Source organism: Suncus etruscus, chromosome 7 (assembly GCF_024139225.1).
Source record: "Suncus etruscus isolate mSunEtr1 chromosome 7, mSunEtr1.pri.cur, whole genome shotgun sequence".
Classification (NCBI taxonomy): Eukaryota; Metazoa; Chordata; class Mammalia; order Eulipotyphla; family Soricidae; genus Suncus; species Suncus etruscus.
Genome location: NC_064854.1, coordinates 14,481,310 through 14,496,992, shown reverse-complemented (window position 1 = coordinate 14,496,992; position 15,683 = coordinate 14,481,310). Strand labels below are relative to the sequence as shown.

The 15,683-nt window shown below is 45.3% G+C and overlaps 1 protein-coding gene across 1 annotated transcript in view; it reads left to right on the top strand.

Moving 5' to 3' along the window:
• DIP2C (disco interacting protein 2 homolog C) overlaps positions 1–15,683 on the top strand; it is a 218,281-nt gene that overhangs the window by 166,676 nt on the left and 35,922 nt on the right. The window contains 9 exon segments of the mRNA XM_049776291.1: positions 476–615; positions 2,307–2,386; positions 2,388–2,444; positions 4,317–4,529; positions 5,200–5,256; positions 5,258–5,311; positions 5,651–5,852; positions 9,075–9,184; positions 10,788–10,868. Coding sequence (XP_049632248.1) covers positions 476–615; positions 2,307–2,386; positions 2,388–2,444; positions 4,317–4,529; positions 5,200–5,256; positions 5,258–5,311; positions 5,651–5,852; positions 9,075–9,184; positions 10,788–10,868 — 994 coding nt within the window.

Sequence of the window (15,683 nt, the reverse complement as noted above, 5' to 3'; positions counted from 1 at the left end):
ACAGCATTGGGCCTTGACTGAGTCCTGACACAATGCCTTGTGCCCTGAACTGAAACAAGTTGCATTGTGTCTCTCCAAATAACTCTCCCTCTTCCATATACCTAAAGCTCTGTCCAAACCAGAGGAGAAGACTCATTTCTGCTGAGGCTCAGTAAGGAGCTGGGAGATGTTTTTCTCTTTTCAGGGCTATTCAACACTGCCAAATCCAACCTTGCATGTCTGGGAAATGGAGAACGAGGAAAGAGGGCTGATCTGGGAAGTGGAGAGGGGAGGATAGGCAGTTAGGGATCCTGTCCTGTCTTCATGCTGCCGGACTGCTTTTAGACCCTTCTGGAGACCTAGAGCAAAACTAGTGCACATTAATATCTTGTGACTAGCCCACATGGTCTCCAGAATGTGCACAGACCTGCACAGGACTGCATGGCAGCCTTCATGTGTGCTTGCCTGGTCATTCAGACACAAACTGCTGTTACAGGCCCACAGATGACAGCAACCAACCTCCAGGCCGCGGCGTACTCTCTATGCATGGGCTCACCTATGGGGTCATCCGGGTGGACTCAGAGGAGAAGCTTTCTGTGCTCACGGTGCAGGACGTGGGTCTCGTGATGCCTGGAGGTGAGTGTGACCTCATATGGTAGAAGTCTGTCCTGCCTGGTGAGATATGTGTTTGTTCAGACTGGTGTTTTCCACAGTGGGTTGTTCTTCAAGGTGATGGGAGTTCTGCTTCTCTGCATTGAAGAAACCCAGACATTGGTCCCTGGCCCAATGTAGGGGGCTCCCTGGGCCAAGGCACACATTGGCCTCTCTCATTCAGCCCCTCATCATGACATTGCCACCCTCTCTCTTTTAGTTCTTACTGTGAGGTTTCAGAAACTACTTCAGCCTCCAGCTTCCTCAGACCTCTTCAGCCACTTTTGTGTCCTGGGTGACCAAACTCCCTGGTCATTTCTTTCCACTTATGAAAGAAAAGATAAGGGATAGAATGATGGTACGTTGGGTAGGGCACTTACCTTGCATGCAGCTGACCCAGGTTTGGTCCCCTGAGCATTGCCAGCAGTAATTTCTGAGCATAGAAACAAAAGTAACCCCTGAGCATTGCTGGTATGGCCCCAGATCAAAGAAACAAAAAGAAGAAAGATCATATTTTCAAACAATAGATTCCCCTGGTTCAAGCTTCACAAGATATAAAAATGTCTGGGTCAAAACTTTTCCAATCTCTGAAGGCCTTTAGGGAAAACACTTGTGCCAGGAAAACTCCAGGACTGGAGGCATATTTATTCATACATGTGCCTTAATGTCAGCAGAGTTGTGCCATTTATGCATAGAGTCCTTCCTGTTAGTAGTGTCTGCACATGTACCTGTATGTATGCATGCACATTCACATCTATGCAATATCCCGTGAACACATGTATGTGACTCCATGCCCCCAGTGCTTCACATGGCACACATTGACAGGGCACTTCCTCGAATTCTACATCATTAGGCTTGTTTATAGCATGTGTTATCACTCTGTTCATTTCAGGCTGTGCAGTGTCCAGGGTGTGAATACCTAAGAATTTGTTCACACCATCTTCTGAAGGAATTTGTCTGTGTTTCAGGTTCTCTAGATGTGAGGGTGACCTACTAAAGATATTTTAGAAGCCAAGTTACTTTGCAAGGCACATGCTTTGATACTATGACAACTTCCAATGTTCTTGGAAAGTGACATTCTTGCTTCCCTCTTTACGTAGCCTGCTACCCCAGGGTGTGAGCAGACCCTTAGCGCTGACCAGTGCTCCCTGTGACTGGATTTATCTTTCTCCGAATGAGCTCATAAGTTTGAGTTGTCTGTGTTTCTTAAATTCAGACATAGCCTCTAGTCAGCTTCCTGTGCACCTGCCCAACTGTCACTTAGGAAACTCTCTGCCATAGTCCCTATCCCCAACTAGATTTGGAGTCCCACAAGGAAGATGGACATCCACTTTCAGTCCAGAAAAGTGTAGAAAAGCAGGTGTAGTTCTGGTTCTGTGCTGCTCATCTAGCACATGGCCAGATCCCTGGGGTTGATGCCATAGTCCCACCTTCATGCCCACATCCAGAGTAGTTGCACTCCTTGGCCACAATACAACTTGTTCATTAGAGGCAGAACCATCACATTGTTAGGAAATCTAAGGTTTTGCTTTCGCTTTGGAAAATGTGACTTGCTTTAGGGAAAATGAATCTTGATTCAATCTTCCCTGTGGATTTGTTCCCACACACTCTCCATGCATTTGTGATCTCACATTTTCTCGCTAATATTATGGGCTCCCTGCTCTGCTTGCTGCAGCCCATCTTGTGCTCTGTGAAGCCAGACGGGATCCCCCAACTGTGCAGAACGGATGAAATCGGGGAGCTGTGTGTGTGCGCGGATCGCTACAGGCATGTCATACTACGGCCTCTCGGGCATGACCAAGAACACCTTTGAGGTAAGTTCTTGTGGACGAGCCAAAGTGCCAGTGTGTAGAGACAGGCATAAAAGGAAAGAAACTGCTTTCCAACAAAATAGTCAAAGTCTATGTGGTTTGAAGTTCTCTTCTGCAATTTGTTTTTGGATAAATTTGACTTCCAAGCATTAGTCTTACCTTGTAACTAGTTTTGAAAAAGGACAAGTACAGCTTCTTTTACAGCTCCTTTCCTCTACTAGCTGAGCCACAGTTTCCTTTGACAGGGTAGTCTTTCAGGGCCAGAGAGATAGGTACAGCAGTAGGGGCATTTGCTTTGCACGCAGCTGATCTCAGGATGGATATTGTTTTGAATCTGACCATTCCATAAGGTCGCTGTGGTCTGCCAAGAGCAATTCCTGTGTGCAGAGCCAGGAGTAAACCTAATGCCGCCAGGTGTGATCCAAAAACAAACAAGATGGAAGGGTGTATTTCATATGCTGTCCTCACTTTGCCCAGTTAGTAAGAGAAACTAGTAGCATGTTGGTAAAGGAATTTGTACATGGGAGTGAAAGGGTAGGAGGGCTGGGAGCTCTTCCCAGTCAGCGTCTGAGCCTCAGACTTGACCACTGTGAACAAATACATGCTAAGTAATTTTCTTCAACATGAGGCGCATGTGAGTGTTGGGTGTGTGTGTTTGGGTTATATACATGTGTATTCTATCTTATACTATGGAATAACGTGCTGTGTAAACGATGTGCACTTTATGTGTGGGATGAAGTATGTGCTACTGGTTCAGTTGTAGTACACACACATAACCTCTGGATCTATGGTGAATTTGGGTTCTGTGTACATGTGTTCATGTCTTGTGAGTACATGTATGTTCTTTGTACATTTGTGGTATAGTGTGTATTCACTTGCACTATGGTATTTTTGTGTGTATTTACTTGTTGCATGGGTACATGGCCTGTGGAACAAGAAGTTGAGGGTTTTGACTCACCATGCTAGGGTTCTCAGTGCTACTCGTCAGCTGTACAGACTTCTCACTGTTAGAGGAAACATGGGTTTGTGAGACTACATAGGTTTTCTGAAGAATGAAACTTGGAGCCTTGGGTCAGGGTGATAGCACAGAGGGTAGGGGGCATTTTCCTTGCATGCAGCTGACCCAGAGAACGGTTTGGGTTTGATCCCTGGTCCTCCCATATGGTCCCTGAGCCAAGAGTGATTTTTTGGGGGGGGGATCACACCTGGCAGTGCCTCAGGGGTTACTCCTGGCTCTAGTGCTCAGAAATGCTCACTGGCAGGCTCAGGAGACCATATGGGATGCTGGGGATTCGAACAACTGTCCTTCTGCATCTTTCCTGCCCCCCAGTAGTGATTTCTGAATGCATAGCCAGGAGTAACACCTTGAACGTCACCTAGTGTGGGCCCAAAATTAGGGAAAAAAAAAAAAGAAAGAAAAACAAAGAAAAGAAGCTTGGAGCAATGTAATTTGTTTGATTGAATTGATTGTTTGAGGGTACCTGAAATGTAAATCTATGAAATGAAAATCTTTATTCCATATGGTTTGACTGGCCATGTTTGGTTTGTGATGTTTGAACTCATTGGCCTGGTTTCTGTTGTGATTTCTTTTTAGTGGTTTTGCAAGTAAGGAAAAATGTCTTTCATAGAGAAATGGCTTTCTCCCAAACATACCTCACTTCTCCCTTTGTCAGAATCATGCAATTGTTTTAAAAGCAGACTGGACTTTTGGCCTTCTCTGGACTCATGTCCTCAGAGGTCTAGGAGTTCATGGAAGGAGATCTGCCAGGGGCCTGTGAGCCATGGGACTGGGAGGTGGGGATGTTTCCCCCTTGCAGATGGATCCAGCAGGAGAGAGATACAGAGCTTCCCACACTCATGGTCCCTCATTCCTAGGTATTCCCTGTGACAAGCTCTGGTGCCCCAGTCAGCGAGTTTCCCTTCGTAAGGACAGGCCTGCTGGGATTCGTTGGGCCTGGAGGCCTTGTCTTTGTAGTGGGCAAGATGGATGGGCTTATGGTGGTCAGTGGACGCAGACACAACGCTGATGACATCGTGGCCACTGCACTGGCTGTGGAACCCATGAAATTTGTCTACCGGGGAAGGTGAGTGCTCCACGGGGTCAGTGTCAATCATGCGAGTCTCCTCTCGTGTCAGATGAAGTCACTCAGTGCAGTGCAGTGCACAGATGAAGTCACTCAGTGCACTCTGAATGTTCTTTAAGGAACTCTCCTAAAAAATTGTAAATACATTCTCATTGTAGTTTTTCTTAAAGTCATTCATTTGTAAAGCTAATGAAAGATAGACACAGACTGAAGTTCTGAGTTCCAGCTTTGTGCAGATGGGTTGTTTGAATAGCCCAAAGATAGTAGATGAACCACAAATCTGGTGGGTAAGCTCACTCCCCTCCCTGTTTGCCCCCTAACTTGATCCTCATGTCTTTGTGCTCACACTTGCCCCAGTGTGGCGAGCACATTGCACTAAGTCCTCTACTAGAGGTAGCCTAGACAGAAGAAAGCTCCTAGGACTCAAGGTCTTGATTTTGGTTTGAAGACTCAGCTCTGTGGTCTCTCTAAGCCAGTCTCTTCCTATAGAGCCTCATTATGTGGACTTAACAGTTTTCATGGAGTCTCTGGGGTCTGCCCAGTCTTTCAGAGTCACTTTGGGGGTGGTGGTGGGCACCATGGCTATGGACTTGGGTCAGGCACTCGCTGTAGTTCTGGCACACGGCCAGGTAGCACCAGAGCCTGCTCATTGCTGTCTCTGTTGCACAGGATAGCCGTGTTTCTCGGTGACTGTCCTGCATGATGAGAGGATAGTGATTGTGGCTGAGCAGAAGGCCTGATTCCACGGAGGAGGACAGCTTCCAGTGGATGAGCAGGGTGCTGCAGGTACCCCTCCTTCCGGTCCCTTTAAAATTGGAAATGGGGGGGTCCAGAGACCAGAGTTTATGAGCCTGGTTCCCAGTGTCATGTGGGAGGTTACAAGGCATAGTTTTAGATTTTCCTTCTGGAATAAAAAAATTTTTTCTCCACATTTCTACGTTTAGTGTGTTGAATTCCATATGTCCCCAGCTAAACTTGTACTTGGTGAGGTTTGGCCTTTCCTAGTGGTGCCTTCTTTGCCCAGGTGTTCACCTCATGGAGATGATGCCTTCTTACTGTCTGCATGTTGGTGTGATAGCTTCTCCCCGATTTCTCTATTCACCTGCTTCCTTCTCTGACTTCCAGGCCATTGATAGCATCCACCAAGTCGGGGTTACTGCTTGGCCTTGGTTCCAGGCAAACACCCTCCCCAAAACCCCTCTTGGTGGGATCCACCTGTCAGAAACGAAGCAGCTATTCCTGGAGGGCTCACTTCACCCCTGCAATGTCCTCATGTGTCCCCACACTTGTGTTACCAACCTCCCCAAACCTCGGCAGAAGCAGCCAGGTATGTCTCTGGAGCCTGCAGGTGGGTATATGACCTGATAGTCTGGGGGTACTCTGGCTACGCCTTATTCCTGTGTGGTTCCTGCAGAGAACATTCAGAGTCAGAATTCAGGCCTTCACCATCTTATCCATGCTCTTCCCTGCTGGGAAGACCTGGGCTCGCACGTTGAACCTGTGCTAAACCCATTTCTTAAAGACCACGGAACATGTGCTCTGCTCTCAACAGTTGACTTACCTTTCTTAGTGGATGGTTTCTGTGTTCTCAGATTCCCATAGATAGTATTCCTCCTCTTGTGTCCTTTATACTTTCGGTCTTATTTGAGATGTTTGTCATCACGAAATGCAGACAACAGCCAGCACCTGGTTCTTTAATACCTGGCATTCCCTCAGGGTGAACAAATGGCTAGGTGACAGTGTGGCCCATTTCCCTTTCATGAGACACTCCACCGGGCATTCTCTAGTTTGCCTAGTGCTGAGAAAAACTCTGCCTATGAGCTTCATGGGACCCACAGGCCAGGGTTTGTGCCACAGAATCCAAGCAAATTTTTGTTGTTGTTGTTGTTTTTGGCATACCCGGCAGCGCTCAGGGCTCTACACTCAGAAATTGCTGCTGGCAGACTCGGGACCATTGAATCCAAGCAAACTTTAAAAATTTTTCCTTTGTTTTACAAATTTTTTTGAGCGCACCCAGCAGTTCTCAGGGGTTACTCTTTTTTTTTTATATAATAAATTTTTATTTTGACCAAAGTGGATTACAAATCTTTCACCGTAATACTCTAGGTACATAGTGACATTGGCTCTGTACTCAGGGATCACTCTACCAGGCTCAGCATTTGGGTTGCTGGGATTCAAATCCAGGTTTCCCCATGTAAGGCATTACCCTATCTTATGTTCTATTTTTCCAGTCCCCAGGCAAACATTTAAATGGGATTGATTCTGCAATATGATTGAAGGCTACAAGGCTTGAGTCACTTGACCAGTGTCAGAAATTGGAACAGTCAGGGATTGGGACAGGAGAACAGGAAGCCTATTTTCTTTTCTTTTTTTTTTTTGGGGGGGGCCACACCCATTTGATGTTCAGGAGTTATTCCTGGCTAACCGCTCAGAAATTGCCCCTGGTTTGGAGGGACACTGGGGGATTGAACCGCGGTCCTTCCTTGGCTAGCGCTTGCAAGGCAGACACCTTACCTCTAGTGCCATCTCGTCGGCCCCTATTTTCTTATAAATATATATATATATATATTGGAGGGTTATGGTCTGACTTCATAAGCTGTTTTCAATAATATGACAGTGGAATCAAATATTCCTGCAGCTGACCTTCCATGGCTTGCCTAGTTTCTCTAAGTGCCTTAACAATTGGACAAGATAACTTCTGGGCCCCTTGGAACTCACATTTGTGAGTGAACACACATACTTATCAATGGCCAGAGCTTGACTTTAGTTAGGTCAGTCATTTACATGGGATGCTTCTACATGCCCCATACAGAGCCCCTAAAATGTAGGTGATTGGCAGGTGCTGTAATTGCCTTGTCCTGCATGGCAGGTGTATACTCAGTTAAGTACCTGATGCTCCATGTCATACTACTTTATGAGACAGATGCATGAGAAAGCCAATGGCTCATCTGTTCAGTGAGCAATAGCAGCACCTTGGGCATTGCTGAAACAGGCTCAGTCCCTGTTGACCTTCCCCCTCCCAGGACCATGCATGGAAGGAGGTTGAGGAGGGATTAGCTCTGGCTGCGGAGCAGCTGCTCCAATCCCATTGGTTTGGGTTCTGCATCTCTGCCCCTGCTTGCAGAGATTCCCTAAGACTCAAAAAAAGCTCCTTTCCATTGCTGCTCAAAACAGGGGAGCCTTATAACCAGGTTTGTGCTACCTCCAGTAGCCTCCTGAGGCAGTGGGGGGGGCCTTGCTCTGCCCACCCTACTCAGCAGGGCTGCACCCCAGGGTCCATCTCTGTTATTCCGCCCGCCCCCAAGCTCCTGCCCACCTCTTATCTTAAGGCAGCACACAGGGAATTCAACTGATTCAGTGGAGCACATATGATATAAGATGTGTCACAGAGATCAGCAGCCTTAGACTGCCAAGACCCAGAGCAGATTCTGAGCCAGAAGTTAGTGTCAGTCCATCTTGCCAGCACAAGCCAGCTTAGACCCCTTGATTTCACAGCAGAGTTGTGCTGATGTTCACACTGACCAGGTTCTGGATGCCTGAACCCATACAGCTCCTCATTCTGGGGCAAAGGCAAGAACTGGGGTTGGTAGCTGCTACTTTACCAGCACTGCTGACTCTGTGGTCTAAGAACATCTGTCTGGATAGAAGACACATAGCTCTTATGGACTCTAATTTTAAACATAACTTCATACTTGAGTTTCATCAGAAAAGTCTAAACATTTCACTGAACAGTGAACAGCTTTTGACTTGTGTTTTGTTAAACCAAGGATTAAATACAAATCTGCAGCACCACTGTTATACTTTATCTGAAAGTTTCCTCTGTACATTTTGCTTCCTCAGACCTCATTTCTGCCTGGCACATTCCTCTTCTGATACCCTACATTTGTTATGCAAATTCCACACTAGCTGTACACACTCTCCTGGTAGGTGTGCATGTCCAAGTGGAAGTGTAGGTCTTGAAACAAAAGGATCTGTGGACGATGGCACTGTCTGAAAGGTCCCCAGAACCAGAGATAGTGAAAGCATTTCTTCAGCTCTTGAAGAAATTTCACTCAGTGAAGAAGGAATGGGACATTGTCAGGATTGATCTTGACTGCTTCTAGGCAGTGAATGTTGTCTACTCTGTAGGGCCCAGTCATGGAGTTGATTGGTGGCTGATGGTGGTAGAAGGAATAACAGGAACTGTTATCCTGCCCTTTTTTTTTTTTACTGGCCTGAACAGAATTAGGAGCCACCATAAAGTGCCTTTGGCAGCACTGGCCCCACCTTAGTCTGAGAGATGCCTGTAGTCATGCATAGAAGTCATGGTTAAGGCTGCCCTCAGGATGTGTCAGGATCCAGATAATCCCTGAAGGAGTTTCCTCAGTGGTCTCAGACATGGCTGCCTGCTTACTGCCTTTGAAATTTCTCTATTGTGGTGCATACTGCAAGAACTCTGCATTACTCAGGGGCCTAATGCATATACCTCTGGTGCCTGCCTTTATCCTATCCTCTGAGGCTTTCCCTAGAATGGGAAGTTAACTGTCCTCTCCTAACACTTCCTTTCCAGAGATTGGTCCTGCCTCTGTGATGGTGGGGAACCTGGTTTCTGGGAAGAGAATTGCACAGGCTAGTGGCAGGGACCTGGGCCAGATTGAAGACAATGACCAGGCCCGGAAGGTGAGTGTTGGATTCTCCCATCTGGACCCTAACACCTCAGCAGGATCTAATCCAGTCTTCATCCAGGTGTGATCAGCCCATCTGAAGAACAATTTTCCTCTCCCTGAGGTATCTGACCCCCTTTCTTTGTTTATCCAGCAGGCAGTTTTGCCTTTTATGACATATTGTTCCTGTCTGCTACCTTATTCCTTTAAGGAGTTACCCACCAATTTTATTAGGAGTCTCCGACAACTCTGAGGCATCTTTCAGAGCACAGGACTGGTGTTAACCCTATCTGATACTGCCTGTTTCTGATGCCCCAGTCCTACCAGTGACCTTGTGCTCTTGAGTTAATGGAATACCAAACTCCTAGCTTAGGAGTTAGACATTCTGACTAGTTCTGGGAGTAGAAAGCTGTGCTCAATACCACACAGTTATTTTAGCTACAGATTCCCTAAGACTAAAGACTTACTGTATTTTCCGGCGTATAAGACGACCAGGCATATAAGACGACCCCCCTAATTTTGCAGTTAAAACATAGGTTTAGGCCTATATTCACTGTATCAGACAGAACGTTCCTATGCTGCATGTGCTGCATGTGTTTCTGTGCTCATGTACCACAGTGAGCCAATCACAACAAGCAAAGGTTCAAAGGTTATACTGTAATAGACTTCCTCTCAGACTCTGGCCGATCTGAACAGGCTTTTGACAGTGTAGATTCGGTACAGAACATTGTCTAATTTGCATGCATCAAAAGCCTGCTTAGATTGGCTGAGTTAGAGAGGCGGTCCGAGCAGCCTGGCAGTGATTGGTGCAGGATCAAGTTGGAAATTTTGTTTTGTGGCAATATTCAGACAATTTTTGTTTAGCGGCATATTGAAACATTTTTCGGGATATACTCGGCATATAAGACAACCCCCGATTTTCGGTTGACTTTTTTTGTTTCAAAAGTCATCTTATATGCCGGAAAATACGGTAGGTCTTTAGACTTGAGGTCTTTAGCCTCAAGACTAAAGACCATTATTTCCCAAGGACTGGTCCCACCCTGTGGCTCCTACAAAATGTGGAGCTGATTAATAAGTGGTGTTGATTACTTACATGGGCATTACTGAGTCCCACTCTCAGAGCAGGTCTGTTTCTTTTGGTATAGCTCAGCCATAGAGTAGATGCTTGCCTTGTGCTGCATGAGGACCAGCACCACAAAACAAAACAAAACAACTGTGCATGGGTGTTTCCTGTATCAACATTTTCAGTTTCCTGACCTCCCAGATGCAGATACTAGTGCTTTCCCCTCACCTACTTCCCACACAGACTGATGAGCAGGAGACACAGCCCTATGGGATTGACAGTGCTGTTAAATGACGTCTGCAGATAGCCACCACCAGTGACAGATTTGGGAGAGACTACAGAGAAGTAGCTAATGTAGTTTGAGAGGGTCTGATCCTCCCGAGGTTAACCTCATCTCTGATAGTCTCCTGTTAGTGGAACCTGGCACCAACCTGATGTAGGATCCCTGTCACTGCTTATTTTGTGACAGTTGGAACTGCACTGAGGTACCCTGGTCTCCATATGTCAGTAGTAGACCTGCCCACCCACCCACACCTAACACTCTGCTTTGTTCCAGTTCCTGTTCCTCTCAGAAGTCCTGCAATGGAGAGCACAGACCACCCCTGACCATGTCCTGTTCACGCTGCTCAACTGTAGGGTGAGTCTGCTGTGCTGGTGCTTTGTGCTTGTGCCCCTGCCTTCCACTTCTGTCCTCAGACAACCCAGAGATGACCTTCTCTGAAGATGCCTTTAGGATTTATGTGTGTGTGCATTCATGCGTGTGTGTGTGTGTGTGTGTGTGTGTGTGTGTGTGTGTGTGTGTGTGTCACATTCTTACAGTACTCCGCCTCCCAGAAAATGATGAATGATACAGATAACTGCAAACACAAGAGATACTTATTTTTCTTTATTTTTAATCACCAGCCTTTTAACTGTAAAGGTTATGCTTCATTATAGACTTTAATTCTTAGGAATAGAAAACAAAAATCATTTGTTTTTTAAGTATAACTCAAATTCATGTTCATATTAGAAAAGAAAATGTAGTGGATCCTGTTCTATAATAATTCTTTTAACAATTAAAAAATTTAAGCACTATAGTTTACAATACTGTTAATGGTAAGGTTTTTCAAGCATAATACTTCAGCCCCACACCCTCCACCAAAGCATCTTATTCACCACCCCTAACCCTTAACCTCATGCCCCTGTGGTAATCTTTCCTCAGAAAACCAGTTCTCAGCTTCTGTTTTCTTTGGCTATTTGTTATTCCCCTGCTATGCTTATTTATATCCTAGAGATAAGGGAGATCCTTCTGTGTCTGTCCCTGTCTTTCTAACTTCACTCAATATGACACACTTCAAATCTATGCACTTAGAAGCCAAATGCACAATTTCCTCTTAGTGCTAAGTATTATCCATTGTGTGGCTGTACCATCATTTCTTTATTTAGTCATCTCTTCTTGGATACTTGGATTGTTCTTGAGTTTTGGCTACTGTGAATAGTGTGAATGGAACATAGGAATGCAAATGTCTTTTCTGAGTAGAGTTTTTGAGCCTTTGGGGTAGATGCCCAAAAAGTTGAATTGCTGGGTCATGTGGAAGCTCAAGTCCTAGTTTCTGAGAAGTGTCTGTATTGTTTCCCAAAAAGGCTGGGCCAGTCAGCGTTCCCACCTGTAGTGAATGAAGGTTCCCCTTCCCCATATCCACACCAACATTATTTATTTTTTTCTTTTGTGATGTTACCATTCTAATGGATTTGAGCTGATATCTCATTGTTTTGCATTTCCCTGATCATAAATGATGCAGAGATTGTTTTCTAGTAACTTTTGACCATCTCCTATGGCTCACATTTTTGCCTTAATTTTGATGGGCCTGTGTTTTTTTTCTTGCTAAGTTTTATCAGTGTGTTATATATGTAGGATATTAACCCTATATTAGATGAGTGGTAGGTAAATATTTCTCCAATGTTAGGTGTGTTTTGTTTCTTTATTTTTGGGCCCTACCTAGCTGAGCTCGGGGGCTTATTCGTGGCTCTAAGCTCAGAGACTACTCCTGGTGGGGCTCAAGAACCTGTGTGGTGCTGGGGATCGAATCCGCATGAGATTTGTGCAAAGTGCATCCTCTGTAATATTTGTGTTACTTGACAACACAAATACCCAGTTTTCCTATTAAAAACCTCATCAAATAAGCCATGTTTAACTTTAAAGTTAAAAATACTTAATATATTAATTTTAACTTTGACTTTAATTTGCCCTCTGTACTATCTGGCCACAAGGATTTTTTTTTTTAATTCTGGTCATTGTTTCTGTTTTTTGTTTGTTTGATTTTTAGCCACACTGGCAGTGCTCAGGAATTACTTCTGTTAGGGTTTGAGTTGGAGGATGAGACCATACAATTACAATAAAGCAAATCAAAGCTTTGTTCCATCTATCAATAAGTTACAAACTGACCAGCCAGGGTCACCTCCCAGAAAGGTGACACCCCATTAGAGGTCACAAGTCAGGTTATATAGAGCTAGAAGCAGAAAGTCTTGACCTTTAAGGTGATTGGCTATTGTCTAGGGGTTTCTAGGGTGTTTCCTCATGTCCTTTTATGGCTAGATATCTAGGGCGGTATATTGTGGTTTATAGAGCATTGGTCTGTGTCATTATTGTTGGGATAGAAACTTAGCTCTTTTTGTTGTTGTTGTTGTTTTGGCCATACCTGGTGATGCCAGGGGATCGAACCACTGTCTGTCCTAGGTCAGCGCATGCAAGGCAAGCGACCTACCACTTGTGTCACTGCTCCAGCCCCAGAAACTTAGCTCTTAAATGGAATTTAGCCTTATTAGCCTAAATGGAAACTTAACATTGGTGTGACAAAATGGAGTCCCTTCTGCTCTAGCCTTCACATTCCCTCCTCTTCTCTTGGACCTGAGTCATATCCTCGACTCTCCTGGAGGTCCTGTCCTCTGTCCCTACCTATTGGCACATACTAGCATCTTAGCACAGTCGTCTTAACTGCTCTATGCAAGTTTAATCTGCACTTATGCGGATTATTCATTTGAATAAAATGGGTGAGGAAATCTTGTGCAGCATTATTAGAAACCTAAACAAATTTTGTAATTTAAAATTTAGGAGAGGGATCCCCGGGGTGACAGTTTGACCCACAAATCCTCCACTCACAGTCTGGGTAAGAATTCAAGCATAGTCCACAAGCAAATGGAGGTGTTCATTCCAGCCAGATGTCCCATGGTCACTGCCATCAGCAGGAGCATAAGGAAAATCTCCATTCTACACTGGTTCTGGGAGCTAAGTTTGCTGAATCTGCAGGTGGTATTTCTCATCTGAGCAGGTGACTCCCCACTCTGAAGAACAAGGCGGTTCTTGTGTCTTCTTCAATCCTACAACTTTAACAGCTGTTGGAGTGGAGAGGACAAAAACATAGAGCCCTAGAATCCAGTTGCCTGGAGAGATGGGCTCTGAGGGTTCTTGCCCTACCTACACTGGGTTTGACAGAAATGCCTCACACATCTGGTGCTAATTCTTTTTGGATAGGCTGTAATTTCTGCTAGGTTTTCATTACTTTCTGTGACCCTCTTGCCCCTACTCCCCTGGCAGTATTCCTTTTAATTTTCACATTTTACCTAGAGCTTTCACCCCCTTAGAAGCCATTAAGGGAGAATGTGGTGAAGGTCTATCTTCTGTAACTTCTTCAGGCTGACAAAGGACTGTAGACTCTACCTGCAAACAAAACCAAAACGGGTTGAACACTCACGCTACCTTAGCCTTTAATGGGGGTACAGGCAATTTACTGGTTTGGGTTTGCCATTGTCAACTTCTGAAAAAGATCAGATTAATTAGACAGAGAATGGGGCCCGGAGAGATAGCACAGCAGTGTTTGCCTTGCAAGCAGCCGATCCAGGACTAAAGGTGGTTGGTTCGAATCCCGGTGTCCCATATGGTCCCCTGTGCCTGCCAGGAGCTATTTCTGAGCAGAGAGCCAGGAGTAACCCCTGAGCAGCGCCGGGTGTGGCCCAAAAACCAAAAACCAAAACAAAAAAAAAACCAAAACTGCTCTTTGAGGTTTTTTTTGTTTTGTTTTTTGGATCACAACTGGCAACACTCAGGTTACTCCTGACTCTATGCTCAGAAATTGCTCCTGGCAGGCACGGGGGACCATATGGGATGCCAAGATTAGAACCACCGTCCTTCTGCATGCAAGGCAAATGACCTACCTCTACACTATCTCTCCAACCCCTTGGTTGGAGTTTTAAAATGGCCAAGTTTTTCCTTTTCTAATAGTCTGTTATTTACAGCTGACTCTTTAGCAAAGATTAAATAAATGCCCAAAGCTGAGGAATTCCTGTGGGACATATGTAAAAGAGAGAGCTAGACCTTGGGCATTCTCAAAGTTTCCATAGCTTCTTCTCAAGAGGACTTTAACTCCTTCAGGTCTGAGTTTCTAAAGCCCATGTCCTAATAATGCTTTCTACCAGCCAGAGCCCCTCTCTTTGTTGGTCTCATCAGCATCTAACTTATCTTCTACTCTTCTCCAGCCAATTCCCACCATTGAAAGGGGCCAGGCTTGTACCTTTGTCTCTAGCCCTTGTTCACCACCCACCCCATCCAGCTCAGATTGCCTGGCTCTGTGCATTTCACTGCCTGCATTCCTGTGGACTGATGCACAGACCTGCAGCATGCATAGAAAGAAGAGGAGGCATGAAGATTTGTGTTTTTCCCTTGGGAGTGAGGATCTGACAGAGAGGCAGCATGGGTCTGACCTCCATGGCTCCTCAGGACTTTCCCCCTTCATTTTGTCTTGCTCCTTTTCCTTTTCTCCATGCACATGCAGATAAGCTCCATTGATGTTCCTCTGGTCTTACCTAAGAATGGCAGGAGGCCAGCTAAAGTTGGTCAAGGAAGACGCATGTCTCTAGGGGCAAATTGAGCCTCTGTTAACTGGCTGATTGAGATTTTCCAGTGTTTCCTGATCCTTCCACTCTGCTCCTCAGCTGTTTGTAAACTAAACTATACAAAGATGTCTAAATACAAGACTCAACTACAAGCACAAAAGCACAATACACAATTTTGTTAAACTCAAACCAAATTTTACCAACCTCAGGGGGTGGCACTTTCCTTAGAATTATTCTGACTCATAGTCCTGACCAAGTTGACACAAAAGACAGAGAGACAATGACAACACGCTGAGTGTTGTAGTAAATATTAAATATAAAGTTCCAGGTGGTGCATGGATGTGTGGCTTCGAAGCTAAACAGCCTCTGTCTCCATGCTGTCTCTGATCTCTCTCTCCCTTCTACATCTTCCTGCTCCTTCTTTTCTGCTCTCTCCCTGAGGCAACTTCTTTGTTACCAACCATGGCCCCTCCCAGGTATGGGCTGGTTTGACCATCAGGTAAGATTAGCATTTGGCTTTGGGAGGGGTAACATCTTCCCCTTCCTTGTTTAAAAAACGGAAGAGGAAAGGTTAACTTTTGTT